The 24897-nt window shown below is 44.3% G+C and overlaps 2 protein-coding genes across 2 annotated transcripts in view; both read left to right on the forward strand.

Moving 5' to 3' along the window:
• The first annotated feature begins 169 nt into the window (after positions 1-169).
• LOC115546913 (sodium/hydrogen exchanger 6) lies at positions 170-20937 on the forward strand. The gene is made up of 16 exons (XM_030360742.1): positions 170-751; positions 1145-1344; positions 1562-1639; positions 2676-2752; positions 2856-2968; positions 4606-4711; positions 8101-8242; positions 8657-8762; positions 8874-8962; positions 9288-9401; positions 10215-10326; positions 11099-11252; positions 16209-16239; positions 17274-17359; positions 17945-18050; positions 18464-20937. The coding sequence occupies exons 1-16, from the start codon at positions 481-483 to the stop codon at positions 18746-18748; spliced, it is 2070 nt and encodes a 689-aa protein (XP_030216602.1). The 5' UTR covers positions 170-480; the 3' UTR covers positions 18749-20937.
• A 100-nt stretch (positions 20938-21037) lies between these two features.
• LOC115546914 (four and a half LIM domains protein 1) overlaps positions 21038-24897 on the forward strand; it is a 10132-nt gene continuing 6272 nt past the window's right edge. Inside the window, exon 1 of the mRNA XM_030360743.1 lies at positions 21038-21295. The gene's annotated coding sequence lies outside the window, so the exon portion shown is untranslated. The remainder of the gene's footprint in view (positions 21296-24897) is intronic.

Raw genomic sequence — 24897 nt, forward strand, 5'->3', positions numbered from 1 at the left:
AAAAATATCATTCAAATCCACAAACAACATATGTGTAATGCAGGGCATATAAAGACTGGTACCAGAAAATAATTACTTTCTTTCCATTGAAACCCATTCATATTTTTCGATCTCATAGGTCCCATGGGCTCTACCGGAAGGGTCGTGACTTCACCACCGTAGTGATTGTATTTTCAACAGGAATTTCTCGTACGGAGCCTATTACTTTATGGTTTATCATTATATATATTATTATTTCCTATTTTTTTATCATCAAAAAAGTGCACGCACATTAATCCTTCCCTTATTAACTAGAATGATTATTTCTAAACACGCCATAGGGTTCTTTTATTTTGACCAAACGGAAGTGCCAATGTTTTGATGGGCGCTACGGAAGGAGCTCCGTCCAGCGGTCCAATGCAATCTTACCAATATTCGTACGCTTTCTATCTATGTTGTTATTAAATAACCACTTAACGTTAACATCAGCCGATAGCCATAATGAAATTCATATCCCAGTACCTTACCGGTGTTAGGCTTTCGAAGGCGGCCCTGTTTGTGCCTTGTCTCCTGCCCGTCCTGCTAGTTTGGGGCCAGGGCACTGCAATGGACAACACTGCTACTGAGAGGATGGCTGAGGAGAGCCACCGACAGGACAGTGCCAACCTCCTGATATTCATCATGCTCCTCACACTCACTATTCTCACCATCTGGCTATTCAAACACCGCCGGTTTAGGTTTATCCACGAAACAGGACTTGCAATGATTTATGGTAAGGCTGTGGTAACTCCCGACAAATATATCATTTCGACACGAGTTAGTGACGTTATTACTTGTTTAAGTGAAAGGTATGCATAGAATGAGACATCCTCATGGATTTGGGTATTCCAGATTTCCTTTAAGCATTCAGTGATGATTTGCTTGCATTAACAGGCGACACCAAACTGACAGTATAAACTATAACCCTGAATGGTGACCAGCATTTTGTATTATAAACATGTGACAAATTATCTATTATGTCCCCAACCAGGCCATAAGTCTTCTGTACTGTGACTATTCCATGGAGATATCTCTGTATCCATGCATTGCTGATGTAAGAGGGTTTATAAAAAAGATACAGGACAAATGACCAACCCTGTTGTTTTCCCTCCCATTCAAACGTAAGGTCTGTTGGTGGGTGTGATCCTTCGGTTTGGGGTCCATGTGCCCCAGAACATGAACAATGTGATCCCGAGCTGTGCTGTCAACGCCAGTACCGCCACTCTGCTGGTCAACGTCAACGGGAGATTCTTTGAGTATATTCTGAAAGGAGAGGTCAGCCGTGGAAACGGCCATCAAGTACAAGATGACGAGATGTTGAGGAAGGCAAGCAAAAGGACAAAGAAACCAGCGGCGTTGAATGTTTAGAAAGATAGAATGGATACACGTCCGCCCCATTACTGCAAACCCAGAATTAGAAATGCATGAGTGATGATGATTATAATTGTTGGTGTAACAAATACATTCGCGATCCTATATTTACAATACAAATAAATGGACATTTGAGATCACTTTTGATCTAATATTTACTTTGTTTCCTTAGGTGACCTTTGACCCAGAAGTGTTTTTCAACATTTTGCTACCTCCAATCATCTTCCATGCTGGTTACAGTTTGAAAAGGGTAAGCTGAACCAATACACTACAGGCAATTATGCACTAGTTTCTATCACCAATTAGTAAAAAAGTAACATTGAGGGCCCCTATTTCAGCACCAGGTGTGAGCTTAATAAGGTATGAAAAGCCATGCAAAATCGACCCACTCAGATGTTTGATGGACTCTTTCGTCCCAATCCAGGGGTAGCAGGACGCAACATAAATATAAGAGATTTGTTCTAGTCCCGTCACTGAAGGTCCACAAATCCACGCTGGAACCGGTATCTGTCAGTTCACACTGATACTCCTAAAAAGAAAGCTTTCACTCTCCACCAAAACAGAATTATAAAACTGTTAAAATAAAATGTTGATACGTCATAACATACGTCTTTAGCCGTAACATGGATAGATAAATACAACCTACAGTCCACCAATCAACTCCTTCCAGTTGGTTCGAGACTCAAAAATGGTAATGTCATGAAGAGATTTTGAGGTTATTAATTGGATGGTAATAGCTCATGAACATGAGATCTGGTAGTAAAATAGGGGCCCTCTAACGATTATTCCTGTCCATCTATGTGATTGATACATATTATCAACACCACATGTTGATAATACTTAACAAACCTAAATACATACTTATTTGATGATACCTTTTGAATTAGCTGTATCCAATTTATATACAGAACACAATAGAATACAGTTATTAATTATTTATTTATGTATTTATTAACATTATACTGTTTGTCTATAAAGTAGCAGTAATGCATTCATAGGTCAACAAACATAATGATAAGTATTTAATTTAATGTTTAATTTCATGTGTCGATTGGATTTATCAGAAAATAGCATCATTATAGCCTTAACCAACCCTATGATGGGCTATCGGTTCACATCCAGGCTTCGAAAGCATTGGCATGATAGCTTGCACCTATTTTAGTACAGTATTTTTTGAGTATGTATTTTAACGTGTCATATGTGTGTGTGTATGTTGGATGTGAGTGGACCCTCTGAGTCCTTAATAAAGATTTATTATTGCTCAAATATTTTTGTCTGGCTCACAGAGACACTTCTTCAGGAACATTGGCTCCATCCTGACCTACGCCTTCGTGGGAACCGTCATATCCTGCCTAGTTATAGGGTAGGTTTTGTTTGTGTTTGTGTGTGTGTGTGTGTGTGTGTGTGTGTGTATCGATTCAATATGTCCCGTGTGGCTAATGCATCTGTCGTCCATTGCCTTCTAGGTCGATCATGTATGGTGTTGTGACTTTCATGAAGGCTGTGGGACAGCTAGGAGGAGATTTCTTCTTCACTGACTGTCTCCTTTTTGGGGCCATCGTCTCGGCAACCGACCCAGGTAGGTGTCAAGACCCGCAGAGGGACAGACAGACGTGCAGTCAGAAGGACAAACGGTAGATTGTTCATGCTCTCCCCATGTCCTTTCCGGGGAGGCATTAGGGGTTATTCTCTCCTCACATCCACATAAGTCGTCAGGTCGGGGGGACTTGCCATGCTTCTGCTGAAAACATCAAACCATTCGTAAGACAGCAGTTTGATTTATAAATGCAGTCAGTAGGATTTGAGAATGCCCTCTTAGTTTGATTCTTCTTGATGCAACCTGAGGCAGTCAGCACACGATGAAGCTTGCTGTTAGGAGGAGAAAAGCCAGCTGGAGGACTGGGGTTCAGAGAAATGAAGAATTGGTATAGAACATCCATCACAGCTATATTCTGATGGATGGACCTCACCTTGGATGCACCATTAACTGGTGTCAAAGGTACAATAGTTTGAACTTTGAGCACAGCGGAAAGTCTGGGTGAGAAGTCGGTTGTGGTCAGGGTGGCCTGCGCTAGGTTGGTCTTCAACACTTAACACCATTGGAGAACATTGTCAAAGCTGTGGCTGACAGCTTATCACGTGTTCACAGCTTAAAGCTATACTGTACGATGTGAGAGAGCTAGCATGATTTGAAATGAGCTTCTCTTCGGAGTTCCGTTTAACTCCTCCCCCACCCTTCAGGACTTCCTGCCCCCACCCCTCGACACAGAGCCGTGCACGAGCGCTGCTGCTGCTTACGGCTTACTTCAACAGCAACCATTGCGTCACTTTTCAGGCCATTCAACTCCCTCAGCTGTCGCCAATCGCTGAAAAGCTAATCCAATATTTATTCTCCTTTTTCCTCGAGCAGTCTCCAACTTCTTTTTTGTTGCTGCCTTTTCAGTTTCTGTCTTTCTTTTTCTTGCCTTTTTAAAAGGATGAACCGGGGCAAGTAACGGTGGCAGTGGTAACTTCAGTTGTTTCTCTTCCATTGTGTAAACGTTGTAGGCTCACTAGGTCTAGTCCACTGTCATGAACTACTATGACAACAACGCTTTCTTTGCCCTCCGTGAACGCGCTCAGGCCGGCTCAGGCTCGTACACAGAGGGGAGAGAACGCGCTGGCTTGTGATTGGTTATTTAGATCCGGGCACAGTGTCTCCGATTGGTAAGCATTTTAACAGGTTTATAGCAGATACAGAATTCTTTTTTTTTTCGCTTCTTTTTCATTGCCCATAAGTTATTTATTGCTGTCAGGATGTAAAAACCAATTTCAACAACATATTAAAAAGTGCATATTACTGGATCCCGTACAATATGCCTTTAAGTGGGATTCCATAAGGCAGCCTCATTCTGATATCCTGATTCAGCCTCAGTGTGATTTCATTATGCAGCCTCAGTGTGATTTCCTGATTCAGCCTCAGTGTGTTTTCATTATGCAGTCTCAGTGTGTTTTCACTATGCAGCCTCAGTGTGGTTTCCTGAACAGCCTCAGTGTGATTCCATAGTGGAGCCTCAGTGTCGTTCCATAATGCGGCCTCGGTGTGGTTCCATAATGCGGCCTCGGTGTGGTTCCATAATGCGGCCTCAGTGTCGTTCCATAATGTAGCCCCAGTGTGATTCCATAGTGGAGCCTCCCCATTAACTGCTCTGGGTCTGGCCCCTCTTCCCCTTGCAGTGACGGTGCTGGCTATCTTCAACGAGCTGAAGGTGGACGTGGACTTGTACGCTCTACTGTTTGGAGAGAGCGTCCTCAACGATGCTGTAGCCATCGTCCTCTCTTCGTAAGCATAGCAGCGGACACAAACCAAAAGGGACCTTCTCTCTCCCCAACACTCACATCACATCATCTTATATACAGTCTATACATCATAATATAACTATTATTATTGAATCAATAACATTAAATATATTATGCACGGTTCAACATGGATTGTGGATGATAATAATATTGTGAATATAAAAAGTGTTCCCGTTTCCTGTGGCCCATTTCAAGTAGCAGGTTAGGATAGCTTCTGTGTTATCTGGCTCGATGGCCCAAAGATATCGTAATCAAGAACTAAATGTCCTTCTTCCTCATGTATTTTTTGGTTCTCCAGCTACCAGTAATACACAACTATTAAAGGAAAGCAAAAAAACAGCGTCAAGGACAATACAATTACAATTAGGGCATTTAGCAGACGCTTTTATCCAAAGTGTCACTTACATCAGTTAATCCACACATAGACACACCGACGGTAGAGTCAACCATGCAAGGCAACAGCCAGCCCGTCGGGAGGAGTTAGGGTTAAGTGCTTGCTCAGGGACACACCAACACTCAGCTAGGAGGAGCTGGGGATGGAACTAGCAGCCTTTTGGTTACAAGACAACGGCTCTACCGCCTGAGATAAGCCGACCCCATAATATGTTTTTTGTTGTTTGCTTTCACGGGTATAAAATATCTAAAATAGTGAAGAAACACAAAAGCCAGAGTAGGTGTGAAAAGGACCCCAGAAGGGTAACAAAGGGAACCCTCTCTAAAAGGTCCTGGTGACCTGAAAATCCTGCAGCTTCTTGAAACAGGGCCCTGGTGTTAAAAGGTAATCATGAATCCTATTATGGGTGTAATGATTTACTAATTAAGAAAAACATAAAAAACATTCATATTCAAAGGCAAAGCCCATTTTAATCATCAGCACATCACATCATATTTTCCCCCACAGCGTTGTGATTGCAGTCCTTCCTGTGTTAAGCACCTACTGAGGAACTTCACACCGTGCTCTTTACTAACGACTTCAAGTATTACACTAGATCAATCCACATGTGTTAGAACGACGGCACACACGGCTGCAGGAAGCTGTATGCTTTACAATTCACAAACAGATCGAGCACTAATCAGCCGGTGTGCTTAAGTGGATGATGCAGCACAGACCCCACGCCGTTAAAGTGGAGAGAATATAGTCGCTAAAAGACGTGCCCCCGTTGCTTCTCTGTTCAGTCTGCACCAGAACTGCCTGCACCACCCATGCACCAACGGAGCTAGTTTCCAGCTTTTTCAATTCTCTGAATCAATTATTGCCCTTCTACACCGGTTGTGTGTTGTTGCTTTTTACAGTCAAAATAATAGACTGAAGCTGCGTGTTTTCAGGGCTCAAAGTCCAGAGGTCAAACAACCAGACTGATGAGTATGGGAATGTGTAGTAAGGACGAGTAATGACAGCCTTAATGGGCTCTGTTTGAATATTACAGACGCTTAAAAAAAACCCTGCCTGCAACGTTGTCCTGTTGCAGACATGGTAGTACACACTTTGGATAACAGAACCAGCGTTTGCACTAACCCCGGTGTGGTTTCATTTCACTTCCTGCCATGCTACAACCATCGTGTCTTGTGTGTCATCAACGACCGTACGTATGTACGTACGTATGTGTGCATGCAGCGTTCTCCTGCGCTTCGACAAGCAGGCCCGGCACGGTGCCGCGCGCGCCGCCGCCGCCGCCCTGCGGCCCTCCCCCTTCCAGGGGGCCAACGCAACGGCCTGGCCCCAGACGGAGGACCCCTGGCTGGGAGGGAACCAAACCACCGTGCCTGGGTCGGTCGGATGGAGGGCAAAGGGATTAGCAGGGTTCTACTTAGGCCGAGGGTTGTAGTGCGTTGGTTTTCCAACCCCATTAGTATTCCGTAGTCCCCTTTGATTTGTTTCGCTGTGATCTTAGAATGCAGCCGTAGAGTGATCTTTTGGACCGGAGCCCATGTTTGACTTTAGCATGCAGGCTTTGGTTTGAATGGAGCATGTAGCCCCCGCTTCCTCCCCTGCTTGAGACCAGCTCTGTCCCTGAAGCCCTCGCCTCAGGCCGTGGAGGACGACGGGTTGTTTTAAGTCCGGGCAAATATTCCGATATTTGAATATTTGCGCTGCAAGTGGGTTTTCAAATGCTTTTGATGCTACTTCTTCCCTTCCCTGCAGTCTCATGTAATTCAGGAAAGGCTTGCAGGAGCTCAACAAGGTACCAAACAGGCACTGAATGACATCCTTAGTCATTCACAGAACTGAATGACATCTTTTATAATGTCACCTAGACATTCATCTGAAATATTAAAATTTGCTTATCAGAAAACTGTTAATATAGCCATATAATAATAATAATAATAATAATAATACATTTAATTTAATATAGAACAACCATCATTTGGATATAAGTTTGTAAAATAACTTGTATTTGAGCTTGAGGCTTGAATCATTTAGTAATAATTGAAAGAAGCATTGTGACTGACTAACAACCAGCAGCGATCCGGCTTCATGTTCAGATCCGTGTTCAGGGCGTGTCCTTATTCAGCCAACTGCATTAGAGGCGGTTGGTTGGGTTGGTCCTCCTGGTAGCTAATCTAGTTCTTCTGTTGCCCAGTGTTCCTGTCAAATCCTCGCCCCGCCCTCTGTGTGAGATCCAAAGGCTACGTGTTCACGCCTGCCCTGCTGGTCGCTGGAGGAAAAACAAACTGCTGCATGTTAGAAACACAGGAGGTGTGTTCAAACCACATGCAGTTTTATATCAAACTCAAACGCAGTACCAAAATGCTCGTCTTTGTTAGTGTGCATGTGTGTGTGGGTTGGGAGGTATCCAGAATGGGGCTTTGTAATCTTTGCAAAAAGAAGTAGTGTGTGTGAGAGTCAATTGTACTGATAGGCGTTCTCAGACTTTGGTCTGTTTCCACAAAAAGAGGATGTGATGTGAAGAATGCCCCAGAGCGACATTCAGCCACACATTCCCTCCAGAGAGCCAGCGACGCGGAGGCGTGAACACGGCCTCGTCCACTGGCATGCCCCCCCCCCCTCTCTCCCTCTTGTCCCATCGTCACGCAAAAGGACAGACGACTCCAGACTCGCATACCCCCCTGCTGTCCCTTCCTCCGGGTCAGGCTGCATGAACCTCACCCGGGGATGGAGGTTTGGTAGTTGTTGTAGACAGTTGTTCTGAAGGACACAAAATACTGCCCTTTCTTGTCATTCTCGTTTGTAGCGTTTCCATTCAGGTTGCCAGCCCTCCTCCTCCACCCTTTCTCACTGCCTTTTCCGTCTGTTTGTGTGTGTGTGTGTGTGTGTGTCTGTCTGTGTGTTTGTACACGTTTTTGTTTGCTTTCTCTGTTCCGTTTGTGTCTCTTGTTTCTCCTCCCTCTCCTCCGCCTTCCCGCCTGCAGCTCCATCGCGGCCTACCAGCCCGCCGGGGACAACAGCCACAGCTTCGAGGCGCTGGCCATGCTGAAGTCCTTCGGCGTGTTCCTGGCCGTGTTCAGCGGCTCCTTCCTGCTTGGGGTGGCCACCGGCGTCATGACCGCCTTCATATCCTTCATCGTGAAACACCGCTGTTATGACACGGCCCGTTCTAACGGTGCCGTCCTCCACCGTCCCTCCTTCGTCTGTAGAGGACTGGGATTTGGTTTATCATCGACCAATCTGTCCCGATCTGGATGGGTCCAATCCAATGGCAGGAGTTGATTGGACACTCACGAGTGATGTCACAATCTGTGAGCTTCCAGCCGGCACGGAGGAGTTGATTAGCCACTCACTATTGATGTAACAATCTGAGTGTCCAGTCGGCCAGTTTTTTATCAGTGACTATCCTTAAGTTGTCAGTTTGGTCTTTTTTTTATTTATTATTTTTTATCTGTTTCAAGTTGGTAGCAAGGGGATACAGATTGACAGGTTATCTCTACACTTCCTGTGCTGTTGCCTTGACTTCCTGTTTCCTGTTACGTGACCAAATTTACCAAACTGAGGGACTTCCCGCTGTTGGAGACAGCTCTATTTTTCCTCATGTCCTGGAGTACCTTTCTATTGGCTGAAGCCTGCGGGTTCACTGGTACGTGTTCACACACACAAACGCACACACACACAAACGCACACACACACACACACACACACACATGCACACGCACACAGTGTGTTTCATGCCCCTTCTCTTCCCCCTCAGGTGTGGTGGCCGTTCTGTTCTGTGGAATAACTCAGGCTCATTACACCTATAATAACCTCTCACCCGAGTCCCAGGAGAGAACCAAGCAGGTAACACACACATGTGGATATGCATGCTGACATGGTCAATGTCGGACCCATCTTTTCTTCAGTAAAAGCGGTGGTTCATTAATCACTTTAAACACATTAACACAATAAGAATTCTCGAAACTCGCCAAAAAGTAGATTAATATTCCACACATATATATATAATATAAATGTAATATTATGGTCAATGCTCCATGTGCCTCCAGAATACCATTAATATTATCTAACCAATAACTTATTGTAACGGGATAATTTTTATTGTTGTGATAAACACTGGCTGTATCTCTACAGTTTGACATTTTGATGGCGGTTTAATTTCTTCTCCCAGCTCTTTGAGTTGCTGAACTTCTTGGCGGAGAACTTCATCTTCTCCTACATGGGCCTGACGCTGTTCTCCTTCCAGTCCCACGTCTTCAACCCCCTCTTCATCATCGGAGCCTTCGTATCTTTTACATACGCACACAAGCGTGTCAGAAGACTAAAACTCTTTATAACAAGGTCCAGTCATAGGTTATTTAGAAAACATTAATACTAAATGGAAGTCAGAGGCGACTTCTTTACTTTAAACTCATTAAAAGGGTCTACATTTCCCCAAGGCCTACAGTAGGTATTTCAAACAGGTCTTGATTTGACACGTGAGCGATGACATAACTGAAGGATGACATAATGTCCCTCTTTTTGACCTGCGCTGGATACGAAGAGCACGTCTTCGGACACGCTCAGCCGCTCGCAACAGAGAACCACCGGAACCAAACCCAAAGAGGAATCAACCTTATTCATACAGTTTTGAAATGCGAATGGATGTTCAAAGCATTTCACTACAGTAAGCTGTATGTCAAACTAGAGCTTCACTTTCCCTGAAATGAAATGGATGAATATAGGCCCATTATTATTATTTGTTATTTTTATCAAGTCATTAAAAGCTGGTGATGGTACTCTCCTTCAAGTAGTCGTGCAGAGCAAGGCTGTCCATGAGTGCAAACCAGCCAAACAGGCCGAGACTAGACCTCAACCAGTAAGAGCAGCGACAGCAATGGCGGCTGGGGAATAACCCCGATCCATCACACACGCAGGCTGCAACAGATGGTGGAAGCCTGTTATGCACAAACATCTTTTAGGTTCAGAGATGGGGTGAACTCGTTCAGATTGAAATCAGCTGTTCTGAAACTGATCATCCCGACAGTGCAGGGAATCTTGCTTGGTTCAGTATATGTTGTGTGGCTATGCCCCTTGACCTCGCTCGACCATTGTGTAGGTGGCTGTGTTCCTGGGCAGGGCAGCGAACATCTACCCTCTGTCCTTCCTCATCAACCTGGGTCGCAAGCACAAGATCCGCTCCAACTTCCAGCACGTCATGATGTTTGCAGGTATTGTGAACACAGCCGCTACTTAATGAAGAGCCTTGATTTCTGTCTAGTAAATGCAGTATAGAAAGATCTGCTTCTGTGTTACAAACCCACTTTCAGGTGATCAGGGTCTGCCTCACAGCCCCACATCGGGGCTTCTATCACTGTAGTGTTTGCCTGTTGCGCAATGGAAATGGTCAAGCTTTTCCCAGACATCCACCGATACAACGCTGGCTGCCTGGTCAACAATACCATGTGGATGTATTGTCAGCGTCTGTAAATGTTCGGGGTTGATACTATAATGACTATGGCAGCCGCTCTCCGTCTACTTAAATACGACCAGTTTCAAGTAGGACTTGATGAGACAGCGAGGGATGATGTAATGTACATGTGTATAAGGGCTCAGGCAGGGGCTGGAGGGACACAGATGGTAGGAAACTCCTGAGGTCTTTAAACTGACCACACATGGCAGTGACCAAGATGTACCGTATGGACAGCACATGACGAAATTGCCAAATCCACTGTTCCTAAGGTTTCCAACCTCATGGTATACATATGGCCCTGCCCTGCCCTGCCTGTTAAGTAGCAGTAATCATAATCATCACCCTCTCTCAAGGGCTGATATGATCATCACTACATGAACCAAACCCTCATGTTGACTCCTATTGCAGTACTGTATTACTACAGTGCAGGCCCGTGACGAACAGGAGCCATTGCTGTGTTTTCCTATTCGTCTGCGTGGATGTAACACACAGCGCCGTCTGTTCCCTTCCGTTCTCTCCCTAACTCCCAGGTCTGCGCGGGGCCATGACCTTTGCCCTCTCCATCCGGGACACGGCGACCTACGCTCGCCAGATGATGTTCTCCACCACGCTGCTCATCGTCTTCTTCACCGTGTGGATCTGTGGGGGCGGGACCACCCCCATGCTGTCCTTCATGAGCATACCGTGAGTGTGTGTGTGTGTGAGAGTGTGTGTGTGTGTGTGTGTGTTTGATGGTAGATGGAGGGAGAGGGAGATGCACTGGATGAAACTGGCTTCACTGGCTTCACTTTCATCTTACCATCTTACCAAACCAAACAGAACCAGTAAACAATGATTTTGTCAATACTTTTAAAATTATTCTACTTCAAGAAATATATTGGAGGAGGTGGAGCAATCCATTCTAAAAGGTATGATTTGTAACATATCCGCATTCGTAAAAGAAAAAGACGAGACCCATGTTATGGATTTTGTTGAGTTGTGTCCTATGCATTAGTCTAATTGTTCAACCAATGTTAAAACCCAGGGTAATGAATAGTTTCAGTCACGGTAATGGCCCATTATATTTGGTCTCATTGGAATGGCCACCAACGAGCTAAGGGACTGTTTCCACACACAGACTTCACTTGGGAGGGTCATGTTTTTTATAAAAGGTTTTTATCCATCTGAGAGAACAAAACCATCCGCATCTATGGTGTTTCCTTGCGATAGTTTCATCCAATATACATGTGAGAGTAGTGATGTGAGTTACACCCACACTGGATCGCTCCTGGCCTGGCAGTTCTTTAATGCTTCTCACTGTTGTAGATCTAGATACACTTTAAAAAGGGATTTGAATCCATTGGGAACATATGGTAATGTGAGACGTCTCATTGCATTTTAGTTATGCTATTGTTTAGAGAAGCGTACATTGTACTGCGTAGAGAGATGGGCTCTATAGAGAGGAGGGCTGCTGCCTGATCTCCTGGGCAGATAAACACTGCTGCACACGGCACTCCCGCTTCACATTGCTGTAATCCAGAGCGTTGGTATCTGTTGAATATCCAATATGCTTCTAGCTAAAAAAGAAACATTAAAAGGTTTAACCCCGATTCGGTCAGAATGAACGAATCCAGAAGGTGCGAGACGAGAACTGATTCTTTTTTTTCTTTTTTCTGTTTAACATATAACAAAAATATGGTCACGTAAATAAACCACGAGAACTGATTCCCAAAAAAAGAGAACCGATTCTTTTTTTTTCTTTTTTCTTTTTATCATATAACAAAAATTTGGTCACATAAATAAAATACATAAACGAACAGAGCTTTGTTTCCCCGCAACCGTATATTGATTGAGTCTAAAACGTTATCAACGATTCAGCCAATGAGAGTACTACAGCAGGTCGCAATCGCGTTGCCATGGCCCATGGGTAAACAAATGATAAGGCACCACCACACAAGTTAACTAACGCTCGCTGTAGGCTTCAATATCAGGCAAGCACTTTGTTTTCTTTTTATTTTGTTCTACATCCTAATTGCTTGCTTTAATATAGTATTGTTTTCACCTACCATAAAGTTCTCGTTTGGTCTAGTAGGGAATTCGCACAATGGTGCTGCTGCTGCTTGCTTACATGCTTCACTGCTTATTAGCGAAACTTGGAAGACGGCATTTAATTCTGCACCCCATTATGTATTAAGGATATTTATTATAAAAAGGCACATATGTGCTTTATATATATGCTTAATATTTACACTTAACCTGGGTAATTTCGCCAGAACATTAAAAAGTAGTAGGCCACATGCATGTCGATTAACATTTATTCCATAATTTCAGATTCCATGCCAAATGACGTAACAGACCATCTGAGTTAACGAACAAATCAAACGAACGAATCAAACGAACGAATCGTGATAGTGAACGGAACTGAAAGAACTGATTCCCGTCAAAGAATCGTTTGCCCGTCCCTAGTAGAGTCGAATCATGTGGGACACACAGCCAGGTGTACACTGACTCTGGGGCTTCCTGGGCCCTGATGAGAGAGAGCGGGTCCTACTCAGCCCGCCCTCCAGTGGAGGGATCGGACCTTCACCCAGCTAGCGCCAGACTCTTGGTGGTCAGTTAAGTGTTGAATTGGCATGCTAGAAACACTACCAGCTGGTTCCTAGTCTGAACAAGTTTACACTCTTTATAATTTTACCAGGACTTTGCTCATGGTTTACAACATGTGTTCCCTCTCTACGGCCTCTCCTATTGGCCTGCCACACAGTTCACAGGTGTGTCTAGAGTAAGCTCAGAGTCCGCTGGGGTCTGCACTGATGTTGTGTAAACTGACATTTATTCAGCTGCTCTCCTTTCCTCGGGAGTAGACTATCAAACAGTCACTAGTTTGCTTATCTTAATACTTAAGGCATAAAGGATATAGGTAGGGGTATGGCACCCCCTCAGGCACGGCCATCTTCCTTGCGCATCTGGGACATGAAAACCCCTCTGATCCCTTAAGGCCGATTCATACCTCCGGATCCGGACGAAACTCGTCCATCCGTACCAAACGTTGTCTCCGGGACTACCCTTCAAACCTCCGCACGGTATAAGCGTTGTTATGGATGTTACACAATACATCCTCTAGAGGGCAGTGACTGTCGTGTCACAAATTACCTGCAAATTACCGGCAACAAACATGGCATCTGTAGAGGAGATGATTTTGCTTTGTGTCATCCGAAATCTCCTCAAAATGTTGCGCCATTTTTAAATGACTTGTTACAACTCATTGCAAAAGCAATGAGTTGAGTTAAAATAAAAAGGTCAGGTATAATATAAGTATAACATTGACATTTGTTCAAAGCAGTCGTTTAATTGCACTATAGGCTTTTTTTTTGTATCGTCCTGTTTTGATCAGTATATGCCAATGTTGTTATCAATAAAAAATCATTTGCACAAGGCAAGCCGATGCACTTCACCATGTTGATAAGAGAATTAAAATGAGAAGAATTATGGGACAAAAAAATCAAGGGATATTTAGCATAGAAAAAGAATTTGCGATTAATCTCGATTAATCGTGAGTTAACTATGACATTAATGTGATTAATCACGATTAAATATTTTAATCGCTTGACAGCTCTAATTCTAGCTCATTCTAGGACATAGTAAAACTACTAGACTGCTAGAGTACCCCTGTCAGAACTTCCAACATTGTTCCTCCTGGGGTCATTAGTTTATCCCTCCAGGTGTTCCTCACATTCCATTTTTCCAGGGGCTTGGCCTGGGTCTTGGCGTCCTTGCTCCCTTGTTCTCCTTGGTTGTTGTTCTCCTCAGCCGCCCTGTTTTTCCAGCTCTGTTAGTTCTTTGTGGTACTTCTCTTCCACCCTTTGATTGATACAGGAATGGTGAACCCTAAATACCTTAGTTTCTCGTTTCTTTAGCCATATTTTTAGTGCTGACGCTGTGAACTAGTTAATTACCCGGCCTAGAACTGGGAGGGTCTAAATTTGGAGGGTCTCTCCTTGTGTTTCCGTTGGCCAACACAGATCATCAATGTATACTGTCACCCGAGATCAACCACCGCAGTGGACGATAATGAAGAATTAGTGTGTAAAGTGAAAGCCGCACTTGAAAATAAGCCGCACTGGAATGACGCATCTTTGCCCACAACCCAAATTCTTCTACCAAGGCTTTGTCCACAGTAAAGGCTTTGTCCACAGTAAAGGCTTTGTCCACAGTAAAGGCTTTGTCCACAGTGGAGGCTTTGTCCTCTCCAGGTAAAGGCGGTCTGTGGGTGTGTGTGTGGATGATGGCTGGTTTAAGCAGCCTCACCTGCTGGCGTCTGATTGGACTCTGGGGCTGGGTGAGGCTGCTCACCTGTTGCTCATTGAGTAAACAGTGGGCACAGGTTAAACCAGCCGTCCCCACACACACTGGGGAGATCTCCTGCATGGCAAACATGAAAGACAGGATAAAGTTGACGTAAAAGTTGTTTTAATGAAGATGGCTAGGGTGCTCCGCTGCCATACAGGAGATATCCCAGAGGTGAAATGATTTAGTCTAACAAGGCAAAGGTGATTTAAGGTGACCTGAGATTAAAGGTTTTATCAGCAATGTTGGGTGACGTCACTTCTGTTGGTACTTGAAGCGAGATCCCCAAAGAAGAAAACCATCATGAACGCAGCGCAAAACTCCACAACACCCCCCCCTTGTCTGTGATTGGTTGGAATACTATTTATTTTTGAGCTCAGAGCATAGGCTGCCTACAGAGACGCGTTTCTTTGACTGCCTGCTTATGGGGCGGGCAGCTAGCAGATCGTAAGGAAAGGTCAGATGATTTGATCATTTATGTTTCGGCCTAGAATTGCTGATACAACCTTTAACCCAAAAAGTATTTAAATGTAGTAAGCTTTGTGAAACAAACTTAACTTTTGTTAAATCAATAGATATATTTACGTGATTATTGCACATTTTGTTATAGTTTGAAAAAAATTGTGTTCGTCATTCTGTTTTTTATTTTGAAGAAAGGGGTTTGTTGTGTGCTGGCCCTGTGTGTTAATATCTCAAAGTGATATAATATAAATACAAAAGGCAAACGGCCAAAACATCGTAGCTCATTATACTGATATGTGTCTGACAATGCCTTCCCCCAAACAATGTCAACAAACCCATGTGGCCAGAGTTAAAGGAGATAAGAAACTCAACTTACTGTATTTGGTCCTAACTTCCATAAGCAGGGGACATAATCAGGTCTGTATGGCTGGTCTTCAGTGCTCAGGCTACAGGGCTGACCATGGCCAAGGGAGACCTCTAGAGGTCAGAATAAGAAGTGCAGGGCTAGGGGTTGGCAGTGCATTTTCGGGCTAACAGTTGTGTGACTCCTGAAATAAATGTGGTGGGATCTTGTATGAGGAGAAATAACAAAAAGATGATTTTGAGGTTTTTGAGGGACTTATTCGATAACTTCCGTGTATGGACTTGAGCTTCAGCAGTTATTACCTCAGGTTCAGTTTCCAGTAAAAATTGTGTTATCTACAAACCAAGGGTATAAAGGGTAGCTTTAAAAAGGCTGACCTGGCCGTCTGACGATCTGTCAATGACCCTGGGGTTTCCCTTCTGGCCTCTTTCAGAATACATCCATCTGATGAGCAGGTGGTTTAATACCTGCTTTGTTTCTCTCCCCAGGGTGGGTGTGGACTCGGACCAGGACAGCTCTGTACGTAACTATGGCCCACTTGTGTTGTCTCTTAAGGTGTAAATAATGTACCACACGCCTACTTGTGTTGGGGAGGTTGAATATGTGGGGTGCAATGTGGAACTAGCTGGCCCTACAAAGTTTCCATTATATTATGTGGATTAGAAATGTAGTCCTCAAAGGGATACAAAAGGTGCCTGTAAACTGGCTTTAGCCTGTGTTCCCCAGATTCAGAATGGTTGCTAATTCCAAGTCTTTCATTGTGCGTCCAGATGGAGAGTTCACCGGGTTAGCATCTGTTCCCGTTAGCCGCTTCCATTGAGACCCAGAGCTACAGTAGCTCCTGCTCATGTGAGGGAACACACTTTCAATTACTTTCCAAAGATTTCCAAAGTGTTCTGAATAGTCGCTTATTCAAAACTCGTGCCAGTTAAACCACAACGAGATTTGTCTATAAGCAGTATTCTCAGCGCTGTGAATTTATATTCCAGCAGACAAACTTCAGTCTTGTGCTTTGTTACTGGGTTAATAAATGCCTCTCCTGAACACAATTGAGGTCTTTGGAAAGTAATGAACAGGAGCTCAGCTTTGTTAAAAATCACTGGACGCGTCTGACGGAAAGCACATTTTATCCTTCTGGACACACAGGGATGCATCTAGGTTTAAAATGTGTTTGTAGATATAAATCCTGAAATACATCTATGAATCCTTCTTTGTGCATTTATTTATATGATGTGTGTACATTATAGTGTAATCACCGGATGTGTTTTATACTCATATCACCAGATGCTTGTGTATTGTAAGCGTATCACCAGATGTGTTATAATGTATTGTCCTCATACCACCAGATTTGTGTTCTAATCTATTGTCCTCATACCACCAGGTGTGTGTGTTCTAATTTATTGTGGTCATCCCACCAGTTGTATGTGTGTTCTAATGTATTGTGGTCATCCCACCAGGTGTGTGTGTGTGTGTGTGTGTTCTAATGTATTGTGGTCATCCCATCATGTGTGTGTGTGTGTGTGTGTTCTAATGTATTGTGGTCATCCCACCAGGTGGTGCTGGCCGATGGCTCTCAGCGTAGAAGCACGAAGCACGAGAGCGCCTGGCCCTTCAGAATGTGGTACAACTTTGACCACAAGTATCCTTCACTGTTCTGACATTGAGGTGTGCGTGTGTGTGTGTGTGGGTGTGGGTGTGGAACAGAGCTGGTCAGCTGTGAACACTAGGGGGCACTGTATAATCTTATCTAGAGCGGTCATAAAGGCCTGGTTGAAGTCACTGGAGTGGTTCTCTCAGGGAATGCAGAGCTAAGTTCCTCTTATTGATACACAATATCTAACTAGCTTGTTTACCAAAAACAACTTGCCAACTTGTATTCTTGTCTCAGGATATACACTTAGAATATGGAAGTTTAGAATAACCCAAATCACTAAATCAATCACATACCCACAGACCTGATCTCAGCTGCTGTGCTTGGAACAGGTAATTAGCCTGTGTGTGTGGGTAGATGTGAACACATCATGCTGCTGTGTGTCACGCTGTGCAGTACACCAGGCGGTTTGGCTGGACTGGCCCTAGAAAGATCTTATCTGGGTCGCGGTGAAACAAAGACTCCTAAGTCTGGCAGCAGAAGGGAACGACCTCTTGGCTGGCACTCCCTTCTGCTAATATTGACATGAGCAGGAGGTCCCGGTTGTTAAGCCCTTGATTCAAAGTCGCCCAGCTACGTGAAGCCCCTGCTGACCCACAGCGGACCCCCGCTGACAGCCACCATGCCCGCCTGCTGCGGCCCGCTGGCCCGCTGCCTCACCAGCCCCCAGGCCTACGAGGTGAGACACACACACACACACACATACACACACACACACGCACACAAACACACCTGGAATGACCTCATTGATAAGCACCTTTTATTATTATTTTCTGAATGAGTCTCCATCAATCAATCTGGGAGTATGATTGGATCAGCGCAAAGATATTCAGACTTCGCCCAGACGTGTGGGAACAAACCCTTCCCCATGTTTGTTCTGAGGTGGAAGATCAGCCCTGCCGGCTAGTGTGGTGATCAGTGAGGCCTTGAAGTATTTGATAGAAAAGTAGAAGGTGGGTCTGTGGTAGAATGTTAAATGCAAGTTAGTTGGAGCTATCAATAAAGTTATGTTGATCACTGAGAAGAAACTTGTGTTGTCGTTACTTTCTCGCTTTAATCGTTCCCTCACACTCTAACTTCTCCTCCGATCAGAACGAGGGTCGTCTCCACGACGACGACATCGACCTCATCCTGAACGACGCCAACGCCAGCTCCATGTACGCCGATGTCACCGTCAGGACGGACGCCTTCGGGGTCCACGGCGCCACCGACGGCAGCGGCGCCCGGGCGGCCCCCGGGGGGCCCGAGGACCCGGACCGGGAGCTGGCCCTGGGGGAAAACGAGCTGGTGATCCGGGGCACCCGGCTGGTCCTGCCCCTGGAGGACCCGGTGGACCCGGGCCAGGCCACCTCCCCCTCACGCAGACACCGGTTCTGACCGGTTCTGACCGGCTCCACCGCTCCTTAAGGAACCGCTGGGGGGGCGCTTCACTGGACTTTACTTTGGGTAGGTTTAGTTCTTATTCCCGTGGCAACGAGCCCTACGAGCACTTAGCATGTCAAACGGTTCAGTGTGGCTGAGATGTAACGTTAAAATAACCTCCGGAGTCAAAGAATCTACCACACACCCTACGTCAGGGATTTATCCCCCAGGGTCGGTAGTATATACTAAATATTGCAACAAAGGCATGAATATCATCCAATACAAGGCATTACTTTATTCTCATGTGCATCTTGAGTGTTTACGCTTCCTCAAATCAACATGAATGCTGATCTTTTGTTTTGGTAGGGGGGCTCGGTTGGTCGATTTGTCCCTTTTCCGCTCAAACTCGTGGGCATTGCTGTCAATGTGAGGCTCAATGGGTCAACGTGGTTTTTACCTCCCGATAAACAGCTTGGAGGTCAACAACATGACAGCACTGAGCACGTTGTATTCACTAAACAAGGGGACTCGATCACATTCCAAGGAGGACTTTGAAGTTCAATCTCTCACGCTATTGGCTGTAGTAATATTCTCCTGTTTTTAGCCAATGGGCGGCTGAGAACGGGGTTTGGGATGCATATTGATTGTGATTTTGGTAAGGACATAATAAGGGAAGATGATATTTAGAAGAAGTCAACTAATGAGTAAATTTTACTTCATAATTAATGATGCAACGGTACAATTTGAACTCCTACCATCTACTACGTTTGACTTTCACTCCTAATCTTCTGATTTATTTATTTATTTCTTGAAGCAAATGAAAGAAAATCGATATTTATTATTTATTTATTTAAGGATGTATTATTTGTAGTTCGTTTTTGTTTGTGTGTTTGTGTGTATTATTTTGCTGTGTCACTTTCTAATGATCATTTGTAATATAATCACACAAGTATCCATACTGTAAACAGTTTCAAAGCCTTCTCTGTTTTACTTGAAAGAGAACAAACTAAAGGATGAGAGGGAATCACGCCTTCCACAACGGCTCTGATTCAAGGTAAACGTCTGCAGAGGTGTGTGGCTCCTGTAGCAGTACTGAGTACGCTTTTCGCTCATGCTATCTCCTCTTACTTACAGAAATTAATGAGTGCATTCTTGTCTAAATCAATTACAAGAAACGAGTTTGAATTGTTTGGATAAATGTCTTGTTTATTTTCTATGATTTTTCCTGTGGTATCGTTTATTCTTTTCCCTGACTAAGCAACTGCCACGTCTTTGCAAAGTGTGACTTCAACACACATCATCTTGGAAGACGACTTTGAGGGCTGATCGGACTGTTTAGATTCAAAGTGCCTCTTTAGTGAATGAGACTATTTAGACGTGTACATATTTGGTTGGCTCGTGTGTAGTAAGCTGTCCCTTTATAACAAAGATTCACGTGTTCCTCCATAGATGTTCAATGATTCAGCTCATTTCTTAAAGGTGTTCCCTTCAACATGCCTCATAAAATATGTTCTACTGTCCAAGGATCCTGTTTAATATCCCTCAGGTTATTAGCATTTTAATTCAGTGGCTTCCAAATATGGTCCTATTTTTATTTATTTATTTTTGTTTCAAATAGGCTATTGAATGTGAATATCAATTTATTGTATTGAAAAGGTTGAACGATTTTTGCGTAAAGTCTTTTCTTGTAGGCCTACCTACTCAATGGAAAGGAGGAATATTTGATATCAGATATCGGTTGTTCCTATATCATGGCCACAAAAAGTGACCAGAAGGGGATTTGAACGGCACTCAGCCTGTAGGCCGATCCTGTAGGCCTTCTTTGGCCTCTCCGTTATTTACGTGTCCCTTCACCTCAGCTTTGTGTTATATGGTCAGTGAACCCTCGACCTTCGTTCCTCAGAGGTCTGTTGGACGCATGCAGGGAGAAATATTCATATGGATGAGAAAGAAAGTGGATTTTTTTCACTTGAAAGAGGTTATAACTTAAATCTCTGACGCGACCATCATCACATAAACACTGTCGTTAAATTAAAAATGTATGCATATTGTTGTGAATGCATTTGACTGTTTGGAACTTTGGTGTCAACCTCTGCAACATCTGAATATCTTTCATAACTGTCCTGAGTTAGCCATGCAAATTAAAATAAATCCATCTGAGTTACGTTTGAATTTGTGACAGTGTGAATAAAAGTAGAACTCCACTCTATAGTTGAAATCATCACTTAAATGTCGTAAACTCTTATTTAGAAAATAAATTACCAGTGTAAGACAAGCTGAAACATAAACGTCATGAATGTTTGAGAGTAAGACAGTTCTAGAGGACCACAATAACCACATTAAACAGTATGCCTGCACATTTTCCACATCCTGAGCACGAAAACATCTCTTAATCCGTTTATAAGGAGCTGTTTCTGACTCCTCATTTCTATTGGTTCGGGGTTTTAGTCACACTGAAAGGGGGGGGGGAGGAAACCCTCCCGTCGGACGTCCCACGCACCGTTGACTAGAACGCGAGGGAACTTCGTCAGACCAACTTACCTGGCTGTCATCCTTCCTTCGGTAAGTTGGATGAGATATTATATATTGTAGATCAGTGTGGGTTATAATAACGCCTCTTTGATTTAGCTCCGACCCCGGCGCGTAACGTTGGAGACTTCTGTCCTACATGTTTCCCTCCGAGGTGTCGTAGTCTCATCATTAGGAGCTGAGGTGGTTACAGATTAAACCAGCGCGTCCGTGTGCTCCGAGTTTGGAATCAGGATTTATGAGACTGAGCCACATGATTAAAAACAGGGGATTTCACAATGAAATGTCCTACACGTTAATGCTTAATGTGTGTCTGGCTGTGTGTTTGTCGGTCTATCCGTCTGTCCGTCCCTGCACTCGTTCATTTTCTCACCAAAGCTCAAGGAGAGTTGAACACGGTGACTCCTGGAAGCCTTCTCCTTAAATCTGTTTTCGGTTAATAGTTTTTTTTCTCTTCAGCAGAAATCTGGGGGAAAAAATTGTAAAAATGCACAGCTAAAAGCCTGGGATGGTATTTTTCTCAAAGAAAGAAGTCTCAAACGTTTAGGTATATGGCTCTGCAACCAGGTCCAATAAATGGACGTTTAAAACATTCTGTATTAAACGTTAAAACAACTACTTTCTTTAGGTTCATAACAATAAATTGAGTAGTCAAGTCACATCAACAGGTGAGGGACCCTAAGTAACGCACACTTCCTCTATTCACACACGTACACACACACACACACACACACACACACACACACACACACACACACACACACACACACACACACACACACACACACACACACACACACACACACACACACACACACACACACCCACACACACACACACACACACACACACACACACACACACACACACACTCACATACGCTCAACTAATCAACTAACTAATATGACCTCACCACATGATGTCCCATAGTAATGCATCGTTGTGTTGTCCAATGCCATGGTAACTGGGTATTGTTTTGTCCCTAAGATTTTAAGTGTCACAATGACTGCAGAAGCAGAATGAAGGTTACATTCATTGGTCCTGGCCGTGTACCACCGCACAACACTGCTTTGGGGGGAGGGGGTTTAGCACCTAGGGACACTGTTTTCCTGATATCAAATCAACAGTCGATTTTTTATGTTTGGGCATGTGATGTGATGTCACATTCTGCCAATGTTGGGAAACCAAGCAGTGCAAGACTGTGCGTGTGTTGTGTGGATGTTGTTCCTCAATGTTGGTGAAATTCTTAGTGGCGATACTGTGTGCTCAGCACTAACGAACCACACACACACACACAAACACACTTAACTGGTCGTAGATTATTTCGAAATTGGTCTAGATGACTCCATGTCAGCTGCCCTTTGTGACTGTTTGACCTTAGTAGAACACTGAGAGAGAAGGAGTAGTAAACTTACTAGAACACCGAGAGAGAAGGAGTAGTGACCTTAGTAGAACACTGAGAGAGAATGAGTAGTGACCTTAGTAGAACACTGAGGAGTGGTGACCTTAGTAGAACACTGAGACAGGAGGAGTAGTAACCTTAGTAGAACACTGAGGAGTGGTGACCTTAGTAGAACACTGAGAGAGAAGGAGTAGTGACCTTAGTAGAACACTGAGGAGTGGTGACCTTAGTAGAACACTGAGAGAGAAGGAGTAGTGACCTTAGTAGAACACTGAGGAGTGGTGACCTTAGTAGAACACTGAGACAGGAGGAGTAGTGACCTTAGTAGAACACTGAGGAGTGGTGACCTTAGTAGAACACTGAGACAGGAGGAGTGGGATTCCTAACCCCTACCTACCCCACGTATTCACTGCCCGTTGCTGCTTTGGATACGAGCGTCTGCTAAATCACTTAGAACAAAAACAAGGACCATAAAATAATTCTATGGTCTGTTGAGAGAAGAGTTCCCCAGTCACACTGTTCTATTTTGGGTTGTTCTCGTTGTTTGTTTGGTTTTATTTCTAGTTTATAACACAATCAATTGATTTTAGGTTGAGGGTTAAGGAAAATAAGAAGTTCAGAGTGTTTATGAGTTATTGACAATTGTTATGATTGGTTATAATGCAAGGATATTGCAATCATTCATTTGAATTTAAGAATACTTCCAAACACTTGGCTGAAGGTTTTTACAAAGTGTTATATTTAACAACAAGAAGTGTGTGGGGTTAGACATCTCTGCTTTCATGAACCTGGTGTTAGTCTGACAGACTACCAGACAGACAGAACAGAACCTTCTGCTGTTCCGTTGGACAGATTCAGAGACTGGGACATGGACCCTTTAAATGAGATTAGCATCACAAGCACTACGCACGCTTTCAAATCAATGACCAGGGGAGACCTGTGCGTGCGTGCAGATATGCAAGTGTGTGGGTGGGTGGGTGTGTGGGCTGTGCCAACTCCACCATACTGAAAGAAACTTCCCGTTTCTCGTCTTTCCACCAAATTCTTCTGCAATAAGCTAATGCCAACCAACACAAACACACACACACTCACACGCGCTCATGCACACACACACACACACACACACACACACACACACACACACACACACACACACACACACACACACACACACACACACACACACACACACACATCTCATTGCACACTGTTGTATGTTCCCTCTGCTCGTATAGAGCGCTCTCTCTCTCTCTCTCTCTCTCTCTCTCTCTCTCTCTCTCTCTCTCTCTCTCTCTCTCTCTCCCTCTCTCTCTCTCTCTCTCTCTCTCTCTCTCTCTCTCTCTCTCTCTCTCTCTCTCTCTCTCTCTCTCTCTCTCTCTCTCTCTCTCTCTCTCTCCCTCTCTCTCTCTATTTTCTTCATTCTCTATTTGGAGATTTTCTAGACAGTGTTTGTTTGTTTTACTGGCTATTTTCTCCGCCATAGTTAAGTCTGTCTCTTGGCAATCAGTCTGTCTGACAGCTTTAGCAGTCCATCTGCTAGTCTGCCGTTTCCTACTGTACATGTGAGACTGTCTTTCTGTGAGTCTGTCTCCTCTAGCATGTTGAACACGTGTTCAGATTCCTCCTCGCCAGATGATGTCAGCCATGCGGGTGTACCCACCTCGCAGGTCTTTTTCAGCCTGCGGTTGCTAGGAGGCGTGTTGTTGCCGTGGGTTTCCGGCGTTTGGGAGGAGCTGCACCCTAAACTTTGTAATTAAGAGGGTCCTGAAAAGAAAGAACTAGGATACATTTAGGTAGGATGAGCACTTTAGCTTCAAGCTCTGTTGTGACTAGAAAACCTGTGTGTCGATTTGGTAAAGCATGAATTATGTCCCACTGCTTTCCTCGACATTGTTCTTTCATACATAGGTTATCTTGTTTCGGTTGGTGAACGTATTTGGTAACCCACTACTAAGACTACATTTCCCATGCAGCCACTAACCGTTTCCATGGTGATCTGGAAAGGTCTTGTTTACAGAATGTGGAAGTCTTGCAGACGTTGGAACCTGCGGCTGCGTTGTCTTCAAATCTCCCCAGAGCCTTGTTCTTCCTACCTCCGTCTGCTGCTCGTGTCTGGACCGGCTGCGCGCTCCTCTCCCCTTGGCTTATTGTTTGGCTCCAGAACTCATCAGATAACGTTCATCACGCCGGAAGACAAACGGGTTGAGATGAAAGAGGCCTCCTGCTCCGTGGT

This window comes from Gadus morhua, chromosome 7, assembly GCF_902167405.1.
Source record: "Gadus morhua chromosome 7, gadMor3.0, whole genome shotgun sequence".
Classification (NCBI taxonomy): Eukaryota; Metazoa; Chordata; class Actinopteri; order Gadiformes; family Gadidae; genus Gadus; species Gadus morhua.